Genomic DNA, 21,508 nt, shown 5'->3' on the forward strand with positions numbered 1-21,508 from the left:
GAGTTGCCATGCTGTTCTCCCAGGGATCTTCCCAACCCAGGGGTCAAACCCAGGTCTCCTGTATTGCAAGCAGATTCTTTACCGTCTGAGCCACTAGAGAAGCCCAAGAATACTGGAGTGGGTAGCCTATCCCTTCTCCAGAAGATCTTCCCGACGGAGGAATAGAACTGGGGTCTCCTGCATTGCAGGTGGATTCTTTACCGGCTGAGCCACCATCCAGAGCTTAGGGCCTCCGTGGGGGCAGCCCCCGGCCACGGCACTTTTCCTCTTGATTTCTGACTGGGGCTGCTCTGTTGCTTAGGTCCTCAGACACTGAGGAAGTAGGCTGGGTGGTTAGATATCTAACCACAGGCAGAGGTGGTGTCGCTCCTTTGTCTCCCCAGTTCCCTCCACATTAGACGAGGAGAGGACTCTTGTCAAACCCAAGAATCATTTCGGGGGCCTCCTGGCACGGCAGCAGAAACCCTGCCTCACTCGCTTGGAGTACAGTTGAACTTCTCAGCTCTTTTGACTCCAAATTATTGTAAAGAAAATTTTCAAACCTACAGAAAACTAAAGACCAGTATGTTGACCGTCATATCACTTTATTTAGACTTACCAGTTGCTAATGTTTTGCCATATTTGCTTTCCTTCTCTTGCATATGCTCCGTTTTTTTCCCTTTTTACTAAGTCATTCGATAGTAAGTGGTAAATAATGTGACACTTCACCCCATAAATATTTTAGCACGGATCCTTTAATGAGAACCTATGTAACACATGTAGTCTTTGCATAACCACACACCATTATCACAACTAAGACTATTAATTACCAGTCATTCTATAGAATGATCTAACATCCTGTACATTTTCCAACTTCTCTTATTTGGTCCAATAATGTCTTTCATAACTCTTTATTTACTTTCAAATCAAGATGGAATCAGAGTTAACACATTACGTTTGGTTATTATGTCTCTTTAATCTCTTTTAACTAGAATTTGTATCCCACAGTACTACTGCCTTTTTATAGAATCCAGGCCAGTTGTTTTAGAACCTCCCACATTCCGGATCTATCTGACTGTTTGTAAGTTAACTTGGTCTCCTGTGCTCTAAATTTCCCGTACACTAGAAGGCTCATTTAGGCTTAGGTAGAACATTTTGTCAAGATTGCTCCATGGGCAGGGTTGCGTAACTCATCGCAAACAGTAAACGCCTCCGATTTGAGCAGCGGTTGTGCTCCGCTATGAGAACATGGTGTGCTTTGAGAGAAGCTTAGTTCTAACGCTGGTCCCCTGTGCTCTTTCTAGAACATGTGCGCCATTGAAGCGGAGCTGGAGAAGCAGCTGGGGGAGTTCTCCATCAAGATGAAAGGTATCCTCCCCCCTGTTTAGAGAGGCAGGCGTCAGCTCTGCAGAGCTCCTCCAAAGTGCCACATCACACACCCTATTGTCCTTGCAGAGATACTAGGCCTCCCTCTCTCAGCCCTCCCCACTTAATTTATTGATGCTCCAGAACCTTCTCATCCTGAGCCTTGCCTACACACTTCAATATTTACTATAACAAGATCTCAAACATACACAGACATGAAGAGAATATTACAAGAAACCCCCATAGACCCATCACCTTGACTTAATAAGTGGCAAGGTTTTGCTGCCTTTGCTTCATCTGCTTCCTTGTCTTTGTTTTTCCTTTGATGAAATAAAACTCATATGTGGGAGTCTCCCCCTGTAGACTGCAATATGCCTCTCTTAAAGAACAGGGACATCTTGGGACCTCTCTGGTGGTCCAGTGGTTGGGACTCTGTGCTCTCAGCGCTGAGGGCCCAGGTTCAATCCCTGCTCAGGGAACTAAGGTCCCACAAGCTGCATGGTGCTGTCAGGGGAAAAAATAATAGGGCTTCTTACATCACCACATGCCAAGTATTATCACTTCTAGTAAAATGAGCATGCCTTTGTTATGAATCCATTCCATTGGCAAATGGCCCAGTCATCTTAAAAATGGGTTGTATAGTTGGTTTGTTCAAATCAGGATCCACAGTAGGTTCACACATTATCATTGGTCATCAAGTATCTCTTTTTAGTTTCCTTTTTATCTAAAACAGACCCCACTCTGTTTTGCTTTGTTTTCTTACCGTTGACTTACTATGTTGAAGCCACTGTTGTACAGAATATCCCACCACGTTCTAGACTCGTCTTTTGGCTTCTTGGTGTCATTAAGTTCGTGCCTTTATGCTCTACTTTCCTGTAAACGACCTACCAAGTTCTTTATTTTTAAATGCTTTTTAGTGTTAACGCTCCCAGAGGACTGTGCGTTTAACCACCGCCTTTCTGGTACTGACTCCAGAAAGTTCTACGCTAGAAGCAGTGCCAGTTTGCACCGCTAGCATCTTCAAAACAAAAAGAAGCTCTGGTGTTAGAAGACAGAGCATCCCCCAGGTGTCAGGCTTAGAGCCCAGCGGCGGCAGGGCTCTCAGACGAGCAGCCATCACAGCAGGGCCTTCTTCCTTCTGAGTCTGGGCCGTTCCTTCACTCACCGCGGGGGAAATGGCTGCTGTGTGCCTTCCCTTTGCTGAGGTGTCTTAGCAGCTGCACCCCTGGGTCGCTAATGGGGATTTAATCACCCTCTTGCCTACTTTTTGCCACCAAGGGAGTAGGAAAGGGGCGCTTTTTTAAAAAGGCGTTCACCAGGAGAGCTTCATTTTCCAATGAGTCACCTATCTCAGGAGAGAGATTTTTCTGTCAAGGTCGATGCCTGGAGAGCTTCTCTGTATGAGTATACCTGCCGGTCCACACGACCTTGACCCTCAGCTGCCCACGCGGCTTTGTTCTTCTCCCCAGCAAATCCCACTGCCAGTCAGTCTGTTATTCAGTGTGAAGTCTCAACACTTGCTTCACTGCTGAGGTGCGGCACCTGTGCTTTTCCGGATTTTCGGTCCATCCTCTCCGTTTTGAGTCCTCACCTGAGTCAGTGGTTCTAAAACCGCTCGGGCCCTGCCCCCCTCTCAGCATGTCAGGGCGGGGCCCTGGAATGTGTGTATTTTTCACCCTCAGGATGATTCTGTCAACAGCCTGCTTCTTGAAAACCACTGTCCTGGGTCAGCGTTTCGCAGAGAACGCTTCTCTCTCCTTCCCCCAACTCTCGAGGCACCAGCCACGCGGGCTAGCATAGTCCAGGGTCTCACAGCTGAGAGAAATTCCCGTCACACCCATCTTCTCACTGTTAACACACGCAGTACCATACATCCCCTGTTTCTGACACTGTTATCAAATGCACCAATTTGGGGTGGGATGGTAATTTCCCCATTTCTGCCATGGGGAGCGGGGTTAAATGACTTGTCCCCAAAGTCACACAGTACTTTATTATTTTTTTGGCTGCAGCGCATGGCATGTGGGATCTTAGTTCCCCAACCAAGGGTCAAACTCATGCTCCCTGCAGTAGAAGCGCAAAGTCTTAACCACTGGACCATCAGGGAAGTTCCTGAGGTGGGAACAAAGTTGAGCAGATATGATAAACAATTGCTCAAAGAATGCTCTCTTCTACATGGGATGGTCATCCTCCACCCAGCACACAGGCATCCCGGGAGAGGTGTGGGAGAAAGAGGAACCCCGCCCACCAGATCTGGACCTCAGGCCTGGTGGTCAGTGAGGACGCTGTGGGGACCCTGCCATCCACTGGGGGACTGGCTGCCCCGCTGAGGAACAAATCTACGTTATGATGAGTCATCATGATGGATGGACTGAACTTTCTGCTGGCTTCTGCTCTTCCATCACTACCCTTGACTTTGTTCTCTCCTCCTACCCAATGGGCTTCCCTGGCTTCTATCTGGGTTCAGGGATCACTCAAACCTGCAAGCTCACTTCCGCTTTCCTAATCTAACATGAAAACTTGAACTGTTTCTATGAAGCCTTTCAAGGGCAATATCCCCATGAAAATCTTCCTTTCTCTTGATCAAAGGAAGCCAGCCACTCACGCTGCCAAGAAATCTTGCATCTTTGCAGTTAGCTACTTTATCTGTTATTCATTCTGGTAGGAAAAAATTACCACTCCCAAATACATAGTGACATAAACTGAGGATCTTTCATAATATTCTCAGACCTGGTAACTCAGTGTCTTCCTGCCACACCCTTCCCCACTTCCCTTTTCACCCCACCCCAGCACACAACAACAAAATCATTCTGTGGGGCTTTTGCTGGGGGCGGGGTAGGTGATGGTGGTGAAAGCAATTGATCAAGTGCTCGCTGAGCTCCTGCTGTTGGCCAGCTGCATCCTGGTAAACGGTCCCTGGCCGTGACTTCCGCACAGTCTACTGGAGAAAATGGATGCATGAGCCAGTCCAGCCTAATTCAGTGGAATAACCAACCTGCCTAACCAATAATGTGGCCAATTGCATAGAAGCCTGGGGGGAGGGGTGAGAAGGGGGCCAGAAGCAGGGAGGAGAAAGGCTTCTCGGATGTAACTTTTGCGTTAGAATGAGAGGACCTTGGGCTTCCCAGGAGGCACTAGTGGTGAAGAACCTGCCTTCCAATGCAGGAGGCACAAGAGACTTGGGTTTGATTCCTGAGTCAGGAAGATGCCCCTGGAGGAGGGTATGGCAACCCACTTCAGTATTCTTGCCTGGAGAATCCTATAGACAGAGGAGCCTGGCGGGCAACAGTCCATAGGGTCGCACAGAGTTGGACACGGCTGAGCGACTGAGCAATCAGGGGAGGACCTTGGGAGGAGAGTTGTGGGCTCCTTGGTGCCAGCTTTTAAAGAGGCTCCGATGCCAGGCTAAAGAGCCATCCACCAATGTGCACATGAAAAGATCTGGTCCGTTACCGAAAACAACTTCTTCTCCCAGTTATTACCTACTTCAAGTTAAGTTCCAGGCAGTGTCTATGTCCCAAAGTCTGTCCTGGCCCTTGCAGCTTTCAGGGCAGGTCCAGCCCAGGAGAGGGGACATCTACAAGGGAACCAGTAAATCTGCATTATTTATGTCTCAGCATAAATCCATCAGGCCTGTAATGGGAGCTCCCAGCTATTCAGCTGTTTGGCTGTTTTCCTTGGAGTAGAAAGTGTGACTTCCTTAGCTTCAGAATGGCTCCCCGCAGTGCTAAATTTTGTTAAAATTGTCATGAATTTCCAACCGGCCTTTTCTCTGTGTACCTGCTGCCAGCCAACACGTGTGATCCTTTTTATCTTTGGAAAAGAAGATCCTCACAGAACTAGGAAAAAAGGGATGCATTCTCCTGGCAGAATGGCCCTTGAACAAAGGAAGAGCAGGGTGGGTGGCTGCTCTCTGTAGTATCTGGGACTTCCGAGGGAGGTCGTGGGAGAGCTGTTTCATCAGCCAGTCGCATTTACAGTAAAGCATCCACAAGAGGCAGGAAGACGCACCGTGGAGATAAAAGGCCCCTCAGCCCCCCACCTCCCATGTCCGTCCCTGGTGCTGACCCCTGCGGTGGGTTTTGGAGTGGTCATCATGAAAGCTCTGTAGACAGTGCCGCAGTCATCCCCAGACCGCTGAGGAACATGAAGCTTCCCCCAACTGAAAGTCCAAGCAGTCCTCAGACCAGAGTCTGAAAGAAACCTGGCCAGGTTGAAAGGATACTCACTAGGCAGTAAATGCAGTTGTTTCACTTACGCCGTCAGTACCGTAAAGGCTTACTTGAGCAGATAGGACTTGAAGAAGGATAGTATAGCCCCAGACCTGTTTTTACGTACCTGCTGCCACATTGCCACGTTATGGTGATAATCACAGTATCAGTGTAATGCAAATACAAGCAATTCCAAAAATATTTTGCTTTAATAACATGAGCTGAGAAGCTCAAAAACATCTGTACCAAGTAGCTTTCTCCCATTTGGATAAGTTCTTCCAATACAAAATTTCTGGTGATTTTGAAAGGGAGAAAAAAAAAAAATAAAAGGATTTTCACTTTTACTCTCCTTTATCCAGCAAGGATATCAGATCCGTTTTTTAAGGGTTTTTTTGTTTTGTTTTCTTTTTTAACCAGGCTGCCACTGTAATTGCCCAGGTAGGTAAACAGGCAGTAGATGAATTCTGAATAGTCTGTAGAGGTTTTTAGAGAGTGCTTAGGATTTTATTGGAATTGGCATATCCAGCCAATTTGGATTTATAAAAACAAGTTGATTGTGCTTTGGTTCAGAAGTACTAAAAATAAAAGACTAATCCTCCAGAAAACTATTAGTGAAAACTGGCTTCTTTAATTCTGCTCTTATTTCAGTAAATCTTTTTAAGAGGCTTGTTAATGTTCTACTTGTTAGTAGAAACTGGTCCTCAATGGAGCGATTCTGTGGCTAGAGGTGTGAGGCGTTGATGAGTTGCTGCCATCTTCTGACAGAGAGTGGTAACAGCAGGTGCTTTGTGAAGCCTCCATGGACCTTCTCTGTCTTAACCCTGGCATCGCCCACGGAACTGGTGGAAAGCAGATTCATCTGGCTCACAGTCTCGTGACTTAATGGGGCTCTTCATAGAAGAAACAGCCTTCTCTGCCTGGCAAGCACCTCTCCCATCATCCCAGCAAGGAATGTCCTTTCTCGCTGTGATAGATGAAATTCCCAGCAGTAACTGTGCCCACAGATGGTCCCCAGAAGATATTAATGAGTTTTCACAAAGGCCTGACACTTTTGAGTTTTATAAATGTGCCAGTGAGGGTTTGTAAAGAGGGGAAATCGACTGTGTCTCTGACCCCAACTGCTTGCTTACAGGTCTGGCTGGCTTTGCTCGCCTCTGTCCTGGAGATCAATATGAAGTAAGTATGGTGTCAATCTGGGTGTTGGACTTGAGAGACAAGAGTCAGTTGTCATTATTTTGCTTCTTCAATTGTCTTTTTATTTGTGGATTTTTTTTTTTTTTTTTTGTATTTTGAAAAAGAAATTTGGGCCCGTAAGACAGTTTAGAGATTAGTATAAGACCTCTCATATATGGGTCATTTAGACACTAATTTTTAACATTATGCCATGTTTGCTTTATTATTATTAATATTACTGTTGTTATTTTGCCAAACTATTGTAGATTAATGCACAGATATCATGACCCTTCACCCCCTAAATTGTTTTCCTGAATACAGGAAGACATTCTTTCATATAAACGTTGTCCAATTCTTGACATGAGCAAACTTAGCATTGATCCCTTAGCTCGTGTCATTAGATATGTGATCTACAGTCATATTATTCTGTGTCCCAATATTGTACTCAATAACTGCTTTTTTCCTGACCCAAGATCCAATCCAGGATTATGACTTCTTGTAAGTATCAGTATTGAAGAATAGTGAAATCTAGATCTTTCTTTAAAAAAGTATATTCCATAAAGTAAAAAAAGCTTTTCATCTTTTTCCTCTTCAAGAGGGAACCTCCGTAATTATTACATCTAATCGTCACCTCCAGAACCTTCTCTAATTGTTCATCTCGGTGGGAGGTTGGGGCAAGTGTATTTTCCTCTAACCAGTAAAGCTGTCTGACCAAGGGGAGTCTGCACACCCTCTCCCCAGAGTGTGTCGGGTTTCAAAATCCTTGTCCAGCTCCATCTCCCTTTCCCAGAAGGAGGTTGTTTTATTTCTTGCCTCTGGCCACTGAATAGATTTTAGCTGTTGGTTCCTTGTCTCTCTGAAGGGGCTGGGGAGTATGCAGAATCAATCCAGTGGTTGTTCTGCTGAAGCAGAACAAAGGAGAGAAAGAGCTGGTTGACCTGAGTGAGCTCAAGGGCTTGATACAATAACCTTTTTTTAAAGGAAGCCCTTCGCACCCGGTCCTAGAGAAGCAGAACTCACTCCCTTTTGAAAGTCTTTCCCCACTGGTCCTCTGCTCCACCCACCCCCACCCCGAGACTTTGGAAGAAGCCACAGTCAGGATGTGGCGTGAGGATGCTGGAGAAGGGGAAGAGCAGCCGCGGTTTTTACCTGCCTTTTCGATCCTGGTGTTTGGAGGGGAGGCTGGTGAGGACAGTGGAACCTGAGGACCCTTTGGTGTCTTCGCCCCAGATTTTCATGAAGTATGGCCGACAGAGGTGGAAACTGAAAGGCAGGATAGAGGTAAACGGCAAACAGAGCTGGGATGGAGAAGAAATGGTGTTCCTGCCACTGATAGTCGGGTTCATTTCCATCAAGGTACGGTATCAGCACTGTTGTGTGTTGTCTTTGCTGCTGCCACAGCTGTCTGTCTGTCCTGGAGACCTGTCCCCGAGACCTCTGCCTGCTGCCCATCCACCCCCAGACCGCTGTCTGTGCTAGAGGCACATCACCAGACCCACCATCATGTCAGAGCGGGCAGTGTAAATGTGAGACGGGCTTGGGAAACGCCCACCTCCAGCTTCAGATATGATTCTGAAATGCCTGCCCCGGCCCAGAGAAACAAAGGAGAGGGGATGCCTTCATCCAGCTCTGTCCTGTAAGGCCTTTCTCCCTTCCCTCTCTCACCAGGTCACAGAACTCAAAGGGCTGGCGACTCACCTCCTGGTCGGCAGCGTGACCTGTGAGACCAAAGAGCTGTTTGCAGCCCGACCTCAGGTGGTGGCTGTGGACATCAATGACCTTGGCACCATCAAACTCAACCTGGAAATCACCTGGTAGTAAGTTGCCCTTTTTTATATCATCACGATAAAAATACAGGCCACAGGCTCATGCTGTTCCCGGGGTGGCGTGTGGACCATCAGAATCACCAAGGAGCTTGGCATGAACGCTGACTCTCAGGCCCCACCCCAGGGCCCAGGAATCTCTATAACAGGATTGCTAGGTGTTCACACATGTTAATATCATATCACTATTCTCCTCTTTGACTTTATATATTTAAACATTTTATTCTGCCTCCATCCCTCCTTCTAAACCCTTGAACGTATATAAAGAAATGTATTTCTCAAGTCAACTGATGTGAAGGAAAGATACGGTCCAGTATGAGACAGTTTGTCTGCAGAAAGATCCTGATGCTTGCTGTGGTGTCTTAATTGCTTAACCGTCTTTATCTCAGACATCATACACTGCTTTGGAAAGCTTTGGATATCCTTAGTCTCTCCACACTCTAAATGCTGAAACAGAATATTTCCAAAGGGCAAGAGAAATCTTTTGTCAAAATAAGGAACTTAAAAGTAGTTTTCTGCTAAGAGGGGTGGGGGGTGGCAGGGAGGCTCAAGAGTGAGGGAACACATGTATACTTATGGCTGATACACGTTGTTGTATGGCCGAAACCAACACAACATTGTAAAGCAATTATCCTCCAAATAAAAAGTGGTTTTCTGAAGTCATCCCATGAGAAAGGTCTTAATAAGTTATGAAACACTGGTTGCTCACAACAGTTGATCTTACGTCCCTGTTACCAAGTAATGAGGGCCTGTCCAATATTAACATCCGGGCCCCTTTACGATACAGAGGGTCAGGCATGGAAGCAGCAAAGACGTGTAGCCTTGTCACCAGAACAGTGTCCACACGATTTGCCCAGCCCGTCTCTCCTCATAATTTGTAATGACTGACATCTCAAATGCAAGCTCCCTCTGGATGAGCCCATGGAGGGATGACAAATGGCATCATTGTGAACAGACTGTTGTCCTTTCAATCACGCAGCAGGCTCTGGGTGAACTAAAATGAACAGGAGTGTTTTCTTCAGAACCAAACAATAATCTATTACTCTCCTGTGTCATTAAAGCGTCTGTGCTTGCAAAGCTCCAGGAATTTTTACAGACTTCTTCAACATCTTGTGTTAAGTCACTTCATTCGTGACCAACTCTTTGCGACTCTATGGACTGTCACCCCCCAGGTTCCTCTATCCCTGGGATTCTCCAGGCAAGAATACTGGAGTGGGTTGACATGCCCTCCTCCAGGGGATCTTCCTGACCCAGAGATCAAACCCACATCTCCTGTGGCTCCTGCATCACAGGCAGATTCTTTTATGTTTATGTCTCTAATATGAATGAAGAAGCAGATGTAACTGGTATCCAGGCGTGCACATAAATTGTGCTTAAAGCTGTGATGATAATCTGTGGTCCCTTGGGTGAGTCTAGGCTTCTTTTTCTGCTCCACTTTTTAAAAATCATGGTTTGTTTGATGACAGGCTGATTTGGCTAAAACCAGCCCAGCTCTTCAGCTTCCCCAGTGGCTCAGTGGTGAAGAATCTGCCTGCCATCACAGGAGACACGGGTTCTATCCCTGAGTTGGGAAAATCCCTGGAGAAGGGGATGGCAGCCTACTCCAATATTCTTGCCTGGACAGAGAAGCCTCGCCGGCTACAGTCCAAGGGGTCACAGAGTCAGACATGACTTAGTGACTGAACAGCAAATGACAAGCCCAGTTCCCACTGGCTCGCGTTTCCGTTAGTATAACGAGGTGCTTTCTTGGCCTGCAGTCTGGTGACAACGGGAGATTTTCACAAGCACGCATTCATGGGGTCCTGTTGTTTTGCAGTCCGTTTGACGTGGAGGACATGACCCCATCCTCAGGCGCTGGGAACAAGGTGGCCGCCCTCCAGAGAAGAATGTCCATGTACAGCCAGGGTACCCCAGAAACGCCCACCTTCAAAGATCACTCCTTCTTCGTAAGTTCTGTGTGCTTTCTGGAGGAGAGATGATGAACCCGAGGCAGTGCTTGCATCCAGCCTCTGAAATGCTTAATGTACAGTGTTAGGGAGTCTCTGTAATTCCTAATGCAATCATCCCTCTGTCTCCTCGGGGGTTCATTCTGGCAATTCCCCTTTGATAGCAAAATCCGAGGATGCTCCGATTAGTCCTTTATATGAAATGGCAGAGTGTTTGCACATAACCTTCACATCCTCCTTTGTAAGCTAGATCATCTCTAGATTACCTGTGATACTTAATGTAATGCAAATGACATGTAAATAGTTGTAAATACAGTGTAAATGCTATGTAAATAGTTGCCAGCAAATTGGCAAATTGAAGTTTTCCTTTTTGGACCTTTCGGGAATTTCTTTTCCATGGATGCATAACCCTCGAATACAGAGGGGAGGGCCGACTGTGATGTCATCTTCAAGTTCACCCTAACCCAGTGGTAACTAAGGAAAGCACATGCCTAGATGCCCGTGACCACCAGCGCCCAGATGGTCAACCCACTCTGTCCCTGCTCTGCTCCCCGCCACTTACCTGTTACTTTGATCAACGCATGTCAACTTTTCCACCCCTTCTCTGAGATCAGCCTTTTAAAGAAGTAGATGTAAATATGGGCCCCTTGTTTTAATCAGAAAGGCTTGCTTAAGAGCTGACAGAAGCGTAGTAACCTGCTGCTTTCCACTAACTCCCCATCTTGCTTTGACTTCTGAAGAGATGGTTGCATCCTTCACCAGACAAGCCAAGGCTGTCTGTCTTGAGTGCCTTGCAAGACTCTTTCTTTGCCAAGCTGCACCGCAGCCGCTCTTTCAGTGACCTGCCCTCCCTCAGGCTGAGACCCAAGGCCGTGCTAGAGTTTTATGTGAGTGTGGGTGGCCCGCCCGGGTGTGACGTGCTTGCCTTTGGGGGTTGGTGGCATGTATGCTTTGGCATGCCTCTTGTTTTATCTTCGCTCTCATGCTCACTGGCTAACAGTTACAGGTCTCCTGTCCCCAGGGTGGGAAATTTGGGCTTGCATGCACCTTTGTGAGAGAGGCCGTTTGTCCTTCCCTTCCCATGATCTCTGCTTTTGTGCTGTGACTTTTCTCCACTGTGGCAAAGATATCCATGGTAACAAGATTGTCATTTAAAAAAACACAGTTACACATGAAGTCAAAGAAGGTTCTCATTCGCAAGTTAAGCGAATGTATCACTAATATCAATCTTTACAGTTGTAGCCTTCAAAAACTGGTATTTGAGGAATTCAGAAAGATTTAAACCAATTTTCCTAGAGCTCTTTTTATTGAAAGAGGTTCTTAGCCTTAGTGCGTCTTATACTGTCATAGTAAAAGAGACTCTAATTTTCAGTCGAAGATGTAATAAGTTACCTACATGATATGTGTTGCCCTTTATGTCGCAGGAGAATACACATACACATATGGACATACATACATGGAATGTTCTGCCCTTTACAGACATATAAAGTAATCTTTGAATGTCCAGAGAAGAAAGGGTTAAAAGTCTTCTGGTTAATAATAATAATAATAACCTCTTATTCATTGAGTTTAAAAAAAAAAAAAACAGGTAAAATGGATGAGGCTAAACTCCAATAAAATTTCCAAGGGAGGTGGGAAGACGATATGGGAAAGATAAAGCAGGCACGAGCTGATAGAGTAACTACCAATGCCAAGTGTATATTCATGCTGATACAGTGCAAGTCAGAGGGATGGGGAGGGAGTTGGCAGCGATTTCAGTCACATCATTTAAACAAGAGCAAGATCAGAAAAAAAATGTGATGGCTTCCTATGGCCTTTTGAACTATATGTTCATAAAGCCTTTTGAACTTGATGAACAGACTCCTCAGAGCAGCCAGCTCCCTTCCGGCCCCGGTTCTCCAGGCCCACCTCTCATCTCTCCAGGCTTCATTCTCTGCCCAGCGCCCCGCTTCCCCATGCACCCTCCCTTTCAGGATCTCCCACAGACTGTCGTTCCTTCTAGAACACACTTCCTCCCCCTCCTTCCTTTCTTTGTCTTCTAGGGCTGAGTTCCAGATTGTCTGTCTCCCAGGCCGCAGCCAGCGCCCGCATCACGGGTCAGTTACAACACGCCTGCCCCCGGGTGCCTGTTTGTAGGCTCAGCCCCTTGGCAGACGGTACCGCCTCTTCAGCGGGCAGCTCGGTCTAACTCGACCTTTGCCGCCCGAAGTCCAAGCAAATATGGGCTTGGGAATGTGAGGCTGCAGAGAAAGGGCTGAAGTGGAGTTTGGAATTTAAATAAGAATCGAGATCACCCAGGCCCCCCCCACCCCCGCCCCCTTACTTAGCCAGGGCCTCCGCCTTCCTCAGAGCTGCTGGGAATGTGTGTTCTGCAGGCGAGTTGAGGCTCGGCCGGACAGCTCAGAGGACCAGGGGTTCTGTGAGATGCCCAGGGGACCCCAGGGAGGAAGTGCCGGGAGCAGGACTCAGCCTTCCACCATCTCTCCCCAGAAGCTTCCTCTTGCGTCGCTCCTTAGAGGCATAAAGCCTGTTTGCGGGGGAAGAGAGGGGGGTACAGATAGAGGAGGAAGGAAACTGAAGTCCCCCCAACAGTCCCTGTGGCTCCCTCCACCCCCCTCCACCCTGCCCTGCCGCCTGGACTCTGGGGAGCACTTTTCAGTGATCAGTAATCCAGGAAAACCTTCTCCGTTTTAGACACAAAGAAAGTGAGCCTGCAGAGGTCACCTGAGGGTCCCAGTGACACATCCTGAGGTTGAGTTTGGGTTGAAACTGCAGGTGTTGGGACCAGGGACTCTGCTGGAGGAGAACGGGGAGCTGCTTTCTGTCTGCTCCCCACTTCACTTGCTGGAACATTTTTGTCTCCTGGGTGTATTCCCAGCACTGTCGTGATAAATTGTTGTTGTTTTTAAATTTTTTTATTTTTTGGCGATGCCACGTAGCACGTGGCTCTTAGTTCCTGGACTGGGGATCAAACCTGTGCCTCTTGCTGTGGAAGCACAAAGTCCTAACCACTGCACCACCAGGAAAGTCCCTCATTGTTTTATATGAAATTAAACTAGGTACTTACATTTACTGAAACAATCAAACCTGGAATCCAAGAGAAAGTATTCATTTTGAAGGAGTCAATCTCAAATAACTAGAAAACTTTTCCCACTGAACAGTGTTTGGCACTTCAACACTATGCAGACCACAGTGTCAGGAAAGATGACTTGGAGATTGTTGATGCCCGCATAAATGAATTATCTTGGTTACCTGGGTATTTTGACCTCTGTCTTCTGACTTCTGCTTCACGGATCACAGAGCTGGGGCTGTCCGGCAGAGCACCTGGGGCTCCCAGACACCCTGGGAGCTCTGGGGTTTGCAGCCCTGGAACACAGTTATTTAGTTCATCAGTCTTTTTCTGCTCTTTTTATAGAAGCTCTGCAAACATATTTCTGGCCTTGAATTATTTGTGGCATAGTTACTGAATTAATAAAACATTTTCCAGGGCTTGGGATTTGTGGGTAGAGATTTTTAAAAAATAATTTATGAGAACTGAAGCAGAACAAAGCATCACATCTTTTGAATGAAATAGCATGAATGCTGGAAAGCCCTTTAAGATCATTGCCAAAAAAAAAGAACCGGTGGTGTTCTTAACTATGGCTGCCAGATATTGTGAGATCCTGAGATTTAGGAAACAAGCACTGTTGCCCTGCCTCCAACTTTTTTGTTTTAAAAATGTCAAACCTGAGACCAGTACAGTGAACTTTTACGTAGGTTCAACAATGGAAATAGAGTTTTTAAAGGCTTGTTTTGTTTTGCCATGCTTGCAGACACACACACACACACACAATCAACAAATACAATGTTAATATCATGAAAGATCTGTTTCTTATTTTAATTGTCTTACATTTTGTCTGGAAATGAACCAAGGCCAAAGGCATCCCTTGCTTCCAAAATCATAATGATTTGCCTTTTATCTACAGTCAAATCTACCTGATGACATCTTTGAAAACGGGAAGGCAGCGGAGGAGAAAATGCCACTGTCCCTCAGCTTCAGCGACCTGCCCAACGGGGACTGCACCCTCGCCCCCGGCCCAGCCGACTCTCTCCCTGGTGCCTGCGCGGCAAATCCAGAAATCACCATCACCTCCGCAGAGCTACCCCCAGGCAGTCAGTCCTCCCAGAACGAGGGCTTGGAGGACTCCAGCTCGGCCTCTTGCAGCAGCTCCTCGAGAGGAGGCTCAGAGCCCCGGCCCCACCCCGAGGGAGAGACCCAGGGGCCGGGGAAGCCCGAGGGCTGCCGAGCAGCCACGGGTGCCGGGCCGGAGCGCCTGTTCCTGCAGAAGGGAGTCGCAGAGGCCCTTCTGCAAGAGGCCCTTCTGCAAGAGGCCTCTGAACTCAAGCCCGTGGAGCTGGACACTTTTGAAGGAAACATCACGAAGCAGCTGGTCAAGAGGCTCACCTCGGCAGAGGTGCCAGCGGCCGCAGAGAGGCTGCTCTCTGAGGGCTCGGTCAGTGCAGAGTCGGAAGGCTGCAGGTCCTTCCTGGATGGAAGCCTAGAGGACGCCTTCAACGGGCTTTTCCTCGCGTTAGAACCACACAAAGAGCAGTACAAAGAGTTCCAGGAGCTGAACCAAGAAGTCCTGCGCCTGGATGATATTCTAAAAGTAAGTACCTTTGCAGGGAAATTGGATTCGTTTCGGAGACAGTCTCTTAAACCAACAGTCTATTTAAAATAGCCTATCTTTTTTTTTAATCCTTCCCTATCACAGGATCAGTAGATAATCAATATGTAAATGACATTGATTTTTTAATACTAGTTGTTGTTTAGTTGCTGAGTCTTGTCTGACTCTTTGTGACCCCAAGGACCGTAGCCCACCAGGCTCCTCTGTCCATGGGATTCTCCAAGCAAGAATACTGGAGTGGGTTGCCATTTCCTTCTTCAGGGGATCTTCCCGACCCAGGGATTGAACTCTGGTCTCCTGCATTGCAGGCGGATTCTTTACTGACTGAACTACCAGGGGAGCCCCTAAACCACCACCACCAAATGGCATTTATTTTTTAATGCTAGTTGTTGTTTAGGTGCTAAGTCATATTTGACAGTTTTTGCAACTCCATGGACTGTAACTCCTCAGGCTCTTCTGTCCATGGGATTTCCCAGGCAAGAATACTGGAGTGGGTTGCCATTTAATACTAGTAGCATATATTAATTTTTATTTTCCTGACAACGGATCAACTTTAGGAGAATGACTGAGAGTTAAATTAACAGCTCTAGAGAATATCTAGACTCGCTCAGCCCCAGAGTTCATCATTCAGATCCCAAATGTGAAACGAATGGTGGCCTTTTGAGCATCATATCTCATTGAGATGTTACTGGAGAGGGTCCCTCTTGGAGTTTCCAGGAAGCAGGAAGGCCCTTCCCTGGTTGAAGACAGAGTTGGGCAGCCAGGATGTGAGGAACAAGGCATCTCTCCCCACCCAGGGCACTACCTCCTAGAGGATTCCCTCCTCAGCCATTGGCCCAAATCAGTGAAATAGAATCCCAGAGTAGTCACCCCAAATAATCTAGAAGCCAGAGGACCCTGACTCCGCTAGAGATATCTTCCTCTCTCCTGTTCCCAATTAGACCACCCAGGATAGACGTGGGAAGAGAGGATTCAGAAAGGTGATTTCCTCTTGGTCAGGAGAGCCTCATAATAAGGTCATTATTGCTACCCCAGAATATATCTGCCTCCACTTGGTAGATAAAATTTAATACAGATTAATTTTTTAAAAACATGGCACAAGAAGACAGAACTGGAGCTTCTGTCCTAAAACCCACTACCACTTCTTGTATTCTTTGCTTTGCCACTCTGATGTCTAGTGCCATAAAGAAGAGAACTTGGATCCTTTCTCTTGAAAGAGCAATTCTTTGGGGACCTGTTCTATAAGATTAGCTTGAAAATAGAGTGCCAGGGGCAAGCGGAGAGTCAGCCCACAGAAGGCTGTTGCATCCCTTGATATGACGGTTTGAAAATGTGGCCGTCCCTGTGGCATCTGGAACTACCTTCCCAAGGCTATTCTGACAGTTGTGGTCATGCTGACCTGGTCCTGGAGGGCATGTCTGCCCAGGGCGGAGGAGAATTCAGGCTCTGACTCTCCACGTCCTCTATTGCTTATGACAGATTGATTCTGCTGTAGGTATAGCCTCTTAGCAGCAGGGAAGGGCACTCTGAATCTGCTTCCCATCAAACATAACTCCAGAGCATCAGCTCAGGGCTCATGGATGGAGGCTGCTTGTCTAGTATCCCAGTGAAAATGTCTTTGATCCCTTCAAAAAGTGCTTATCTGCACAGTTGACCAGCTTTGCTTAGTGGGCAGAAAAGTGTTAAATGTGAAGAGCCAAGACACAATCCACCTAAAATAAATGCCTCAAAGAAAGCTAGTGGTGATGGCAGCCCCCATTTCCAGGCATCTAGGGTGCTCAGTCCACCAGGAAGCACTGAGCAAGTCATCCATTAGTCTTCTAAAAACCTGGTGGCTGTCGGTTTCTTTCAAGATTTTTGTTTCAATCTGCTCTTGTTCCAAAACTGTCCTAAATTTCTTAACTGCCCCCTTTCTTTCTTTTGATTGTGTTTAAGCACATCCATACTGTGCACGATCAGATTCTGCAGTCTAGCTTAGGAAAGAAGACCCTAGAAGAGCATTGAGTTGGGAATGGCTCCTCCTTTCTCTCTGAGATGGAAAATGACATTAGAGTCAAGGTCTGGGGCAAGTAGCTTTGTCTCCAGCCAGGATTAAAGCATCTGCTGGCAAAGCATTCTCTTTTTTTCCTCCTTCACATTCCTAGGATTCTAAACACCTTGAGGATCAGAAACTAAATGGTGCTGCCTCTTGGACGGAGATCACTGAGGGCGAATGAAACAACTCTGATTTAAAAGACTCAGACTCCTGCCAGGCCCTTCCGACCCTGTGTAACGAAGTCAGCAGGGAGTGCCACCTAACTGGATGGAGGACATTTAGCTCCTTTTACTTGCAGGATTTGTCCCGTTCAATCCCTCCCAACATCCTTTTGACTATTTGGAAGAACCGCTCCCCATCTCTGTGCTCAAAGCAACGGGCATGACCCTGTTTGTAATGTTTCTGTTTAATGTCCAGAAATACAGAATTCACCAGGCCATAGCATGGATTTGCTCACATAATTCCAGGGCCCAGTCAGGGAAGAGATGGACGTTGTTCCTTCAAAGACAAAGTTGTAAAGGAAGCACAGCTACTTCTTGTTGTGCTCGTGCCATTTATTTTCTCCTCGATGCTCAAAGGAAAATTACGTGCTGTGAATGTAAAATGAGTATTTAAATCTACTTAGAGAGTGTGCATTAGTGAATCTGAGTAGTTTTCTGTTTCTGGGATTTGTTTTGTGAATCCTTTAGGACAGGTGCTGTAGTTAGCTCGCCCTGTCTCAGGGCACAGACCACGTTGCCACTTGGAGTTAAGAGATTGGTTAGTAGTTGGCATTGACCCTTTAGATTTGTCTGCCAGTTGAACTTTATTTGGGGTTGAGCCCTGTGAAGAGAGAGAATAGCCATTCTGTTTCCCAAAACTTTCTGATTGTAGTATTTTTAAAACTTTTTATTATAAATATTTCAAACAGGAATAGAAAGAATCAAATCATGGATCCCAATGTGGCCATCAGCACACTTCCACAATGCTCAACTCATGGCCAAACCTGTCTTCCTCTACCTGCTTCCTTCCCCCCAGATTGTTTCGGAACAAATCCCAGATACTGTGTCACTTTATCCACGGTTGTACTTTTTTATAAGAAGATTTTTAAATGAATTCTTTTAATGCCAACAAAAAAATAAAAATAAAAGCTTGAAAAAAAAAAAGAAAGTGTCGCATCTCCCATTGGGTGTCTTTGTTGTGTTTCTCCTTCTGAATATGTTGATATTCTCCTTGGTACCTTCTGCCTTTGCAGTGCAAGCCAGCAGTAAGCCGAAGCAGGTCTTCCAGTTTAAGTCTTACTGTTGAAAGTGCTTTAGAAAGCTTTGATTTCCTGAACACCTCTGATTTTGACGAGGAGGAGGAGGATGGTGATGAGGTTTGTAATGTTGGAGGAGGTGCTGACTCAGTATTTTCAGACACTGAGACTGAGAAAAATAGGTAAGTCTTGAAGTCAGCATCTGCTTCCATTTCTACTGTCATTACTGGTACAGCAGTTCTTTATTGCTACCGGATAGGACTTAATACACATCTTCAGGAAGATAAAACTCTCTACCTGAATTGGTTTACAGCTCCTTTTCACTGTCCTGTACAATTTTTAAATATAGTTCACCTTTTTTGGTGTTGTTTAAGAAAAATGAAATTTTCCTTTTTATAAATGAAAGGCAAATTTTTGTACAAGTATGTGTACACTTATTGTAAGTATGGATGTGTACATATCCATCCTGTAGGTTTCAGTGTCTACAGCTTGGCCCCAGTGTAATGAATTTTAAATTAACTCCACATACTATGTTTCTGGAGAACTCTTACTGGATGATCAGTCTTGACTTGGTTCTCCTTGATTTACATCTTATTCCTAATTTCTTCATTTTGTTAGACTTTGCTTTTCCAACCCCTTATCTCTCTATTCCTTTTGGCTGTTGGGTCTTTGCAGTTCATTAAGGTCATCAGTGCCTGTTTCAAAGCCAGGCTTAAAACCCATGGCACATATTTTCCTTAGAATGTAGGAAGGGATGACTAATAACTGATATCTGCCAGTGGATCTGCAGGCCTCTGGGTGGAGAATGTGGCCTTCTCTAGGATGGGGATGAATCGGGGCAGTGGGAAGGGAGGATAAAGATGAAATCCTATCGCTTTCTTCACTGGGCTTTGTTGTGCCAAACCACATGCTCAGAGCTAGAGCCTGGGGTCCATTCTGTAAACACAGTGAACATAGCTCCATTAATTTGCTGAAAAAAAAAATGCACACTTTCCCAAAGGAAAGGGTGGATTTCCTTCCATCTTTTCTTTTGACATGTTGTATGCACAGGTTTTCAAATTACAACAAGCTATGACTGTTCAACCTTCACAGACCTCTCTGAGTGGTGTTAATATTTTGAAGTTGTGTTATTCCTGGAGGGTTTCTTCTGCCAAAATGAAACCAGGAAAAGAAAAAGGGAGAAATAGAAGTTATCCCTTGAGCAAACTGGGAGTGTAACAAAGAGAATTTATGAAATGAATGTCATGTTTAAGTTATCTTTCTGCATTCTACACTGAGATTTTCTAACTTAATTGCATTTGTGAAATGCTTCTTAAATCAAACTCTTCTTGTATACTTGTTAGCTGAAGCTATTTCATAATAGATCAAGGGTTTTCTTCCTAATATAAGCATTTTAAGAACAGAAATATCATAGCCTTTGTAAATTCTACAGAACATTCCCATTAAAGATGTCTAATTTGATCAGTCTTACTGTGTGTTATCAGACATTTAGGGTAAGTGTGTGTGTGTGTGTGTGTGTGTGTGTGTGTGTGTGTGTGTGTGTATTTTAAATGTGGGTTGACTACCAGGCCACAATCTGAGTGTTTCCCTCTTGGAAACCCAGTGTGAATCAGAATAAAGCATTCAGTGCCTTTAAACTCTAGTGCATGATCTTTTTAAATTGTGGAGATGGGGGAGCATGAAACTAGAACCCGAAAATCACCTAGCTGTGTGAACTAGGATGCTCTGGTTAACGTTTCTGCTGGTCATTCCTTCCATGGTGAAGTGAGACTCTTCCCTCCCTCTCTCCCCTCTGCAGAGGTTCATTATAAGAATAAAATTAGATAATAAATGCAACACATTTACCTTTAAATGTAAGTGCCCATCATGATACAACTTTAAATATTTCAGCAATGGAGTTTGCACAGAACTTGCAAGGCAGAAGAAAGTGATGCAAATGCCCCTTTTTGCGAACGTCATGTTTCTTCCCAGTGGCTTTGCTTCCTCTTTTTCAAGTGGCAGTTGATTCAAGGCCAGGAAAAAGCCTTGACTGATTATTTTAATGGTATTGCTCTTGGGAAACCACAAATAAAGAGGACAGTTTTATCCCAGAAATTTGGCAAATCACCCCATCAACAGAACAGGAAAGTGCCCCCAAATGAGGTCACATTTCAGAAGACTTCTTGATGAGACGACTTTACAAATAGTTCATTGTGCTTGAAAAGCAAACAGAGAACTCTGGAAGCAATCTATTTGTAGGATCTTTTTAATATTAGGCAAATTGGTGACCAGGCTTAGTGATAAAGTAGTATTTGAAGGGTATCTCAGTTTTTTGAGGTAGGCAAATGCAAGATCAGTGGGTGCAGTGGGGGCCTGACACAAGTCATGTTGAGTTTTGACCTGTGGTCTCCATGCAGAAAGAAACAGCTAACGTTTCGCTCCCCTTCCTGCTTCAACAGTTACAGATCGGTTCACCCAGAAGCCAGGGGGCATCTCAGCGAAGCCCTGACTGAGGACACGGGAGTTGGGACTAGTGTGGCAGGAAGCCCTCTCCCGCTGACCACGGGGAATGAAAGCCTGGACCTTACCATCATCAGGCACCTCCAGTACTGCACGCAGCTCGTCCAGGTAGGACTGGCGACTGAACCGGGTTTTTAGAGCCCAGGTTGTTGATGCACCAAGAATGTGTGCTTCCTTTTTTTTTCAGTTTTCCCAGGAAAAGGAGAATTCAGGAATGTGAGAATAATCATCTATGGCCAAACCTCCCTGAATGTGCCCTATCTCATCTGCTTTGATTTGAACTCAAAAACTAAATTGCATGGCCATCTTCCTTCAACCCTGGGTTTTTCATCTTAAAATCTAGATCTCCAGGACTTCCCTGGTGGTCCTGTGGTTAAGACTATACACTTCCACTGCAGAAGGCATGAATTCCATCCTGGACATGGAACTAAGACCGTACATGCCACACAGCATGGCCAAAAATTAAAATAAATTTTTAGAAATTTAAAAAAAAAAGTCTAGATGACATGTAGTGAACTCTCGCTTTCAAATTATTTGATAATAGGTGAGAGTAATGTGATTTTTTTCTTTTAATTT

General features: G+C 45.7%; 1 protein-coding gene across 6 annotated transcripts in view; it reads left to right on the top strand.

The window, feature by feature from the left end:
- The window catches only part of RIPOR2 (RHO family interacting cell polarization regulator 2), a 207,028-nt gene that overhangs the window by 171,461 nt on the left and 14,059 nt on the right, over positions 1-21,508 (top strand). For 3 of the 6 annotated variants that reach the window (XM_043449926.1, XM_043449925.1, XM_043449927.1), the window contains exons 8-15: positions 1,284-1,347; positions 6,685-6,728; positions 7,956-8,081; positions 8,394-8,542; positions 10,365-10,494; positions 14,460-15,143; positions 18,431-18,615; positions 20,872-21,040. In XM_043449926.1, coding sequence (XP_043305861.1) covers positions 1,284-1,347; positions 6,685-6,728; positions 7,956-8,081; positions 8,394-8,542; positions 10,365-10,494; positions 14,460-15,143; positions 18,431-18,615; positions 20,872-21,040 — 1,551 coding nt within the window. Of the gene's footprint in view, positions 1-1,283; positions 1,348-6,684; positions 6,729-7,955; positions 8,082-8,393; positions 8,543-10,364; positions 10,495-14,459; positions 15,144-17,305; positions 18,379-18,430; positions 18,616-20,871; positions 21,041-21,508 lie in introns of those variants that run through there. The other 3 variants (XM_043449929.1, XM_043449930.1, XM_043449928.1) reach the window with 3 other exon arrangements.

This window comes from Cervus canadensis, chromosome 28 (genome assembly GCF_019320065.1).
Source record: "Cervus canadensis isolate Bull #8, Minnesota chromosome 28, ASM1932006v1, whole genome shotgun sequence".
Lineage (NCBI taxonomy): Eukaryota > Metazoa > Chordata > Mammalia > Artiodactyla > Cervidae > Cervus > Cervus canadensis.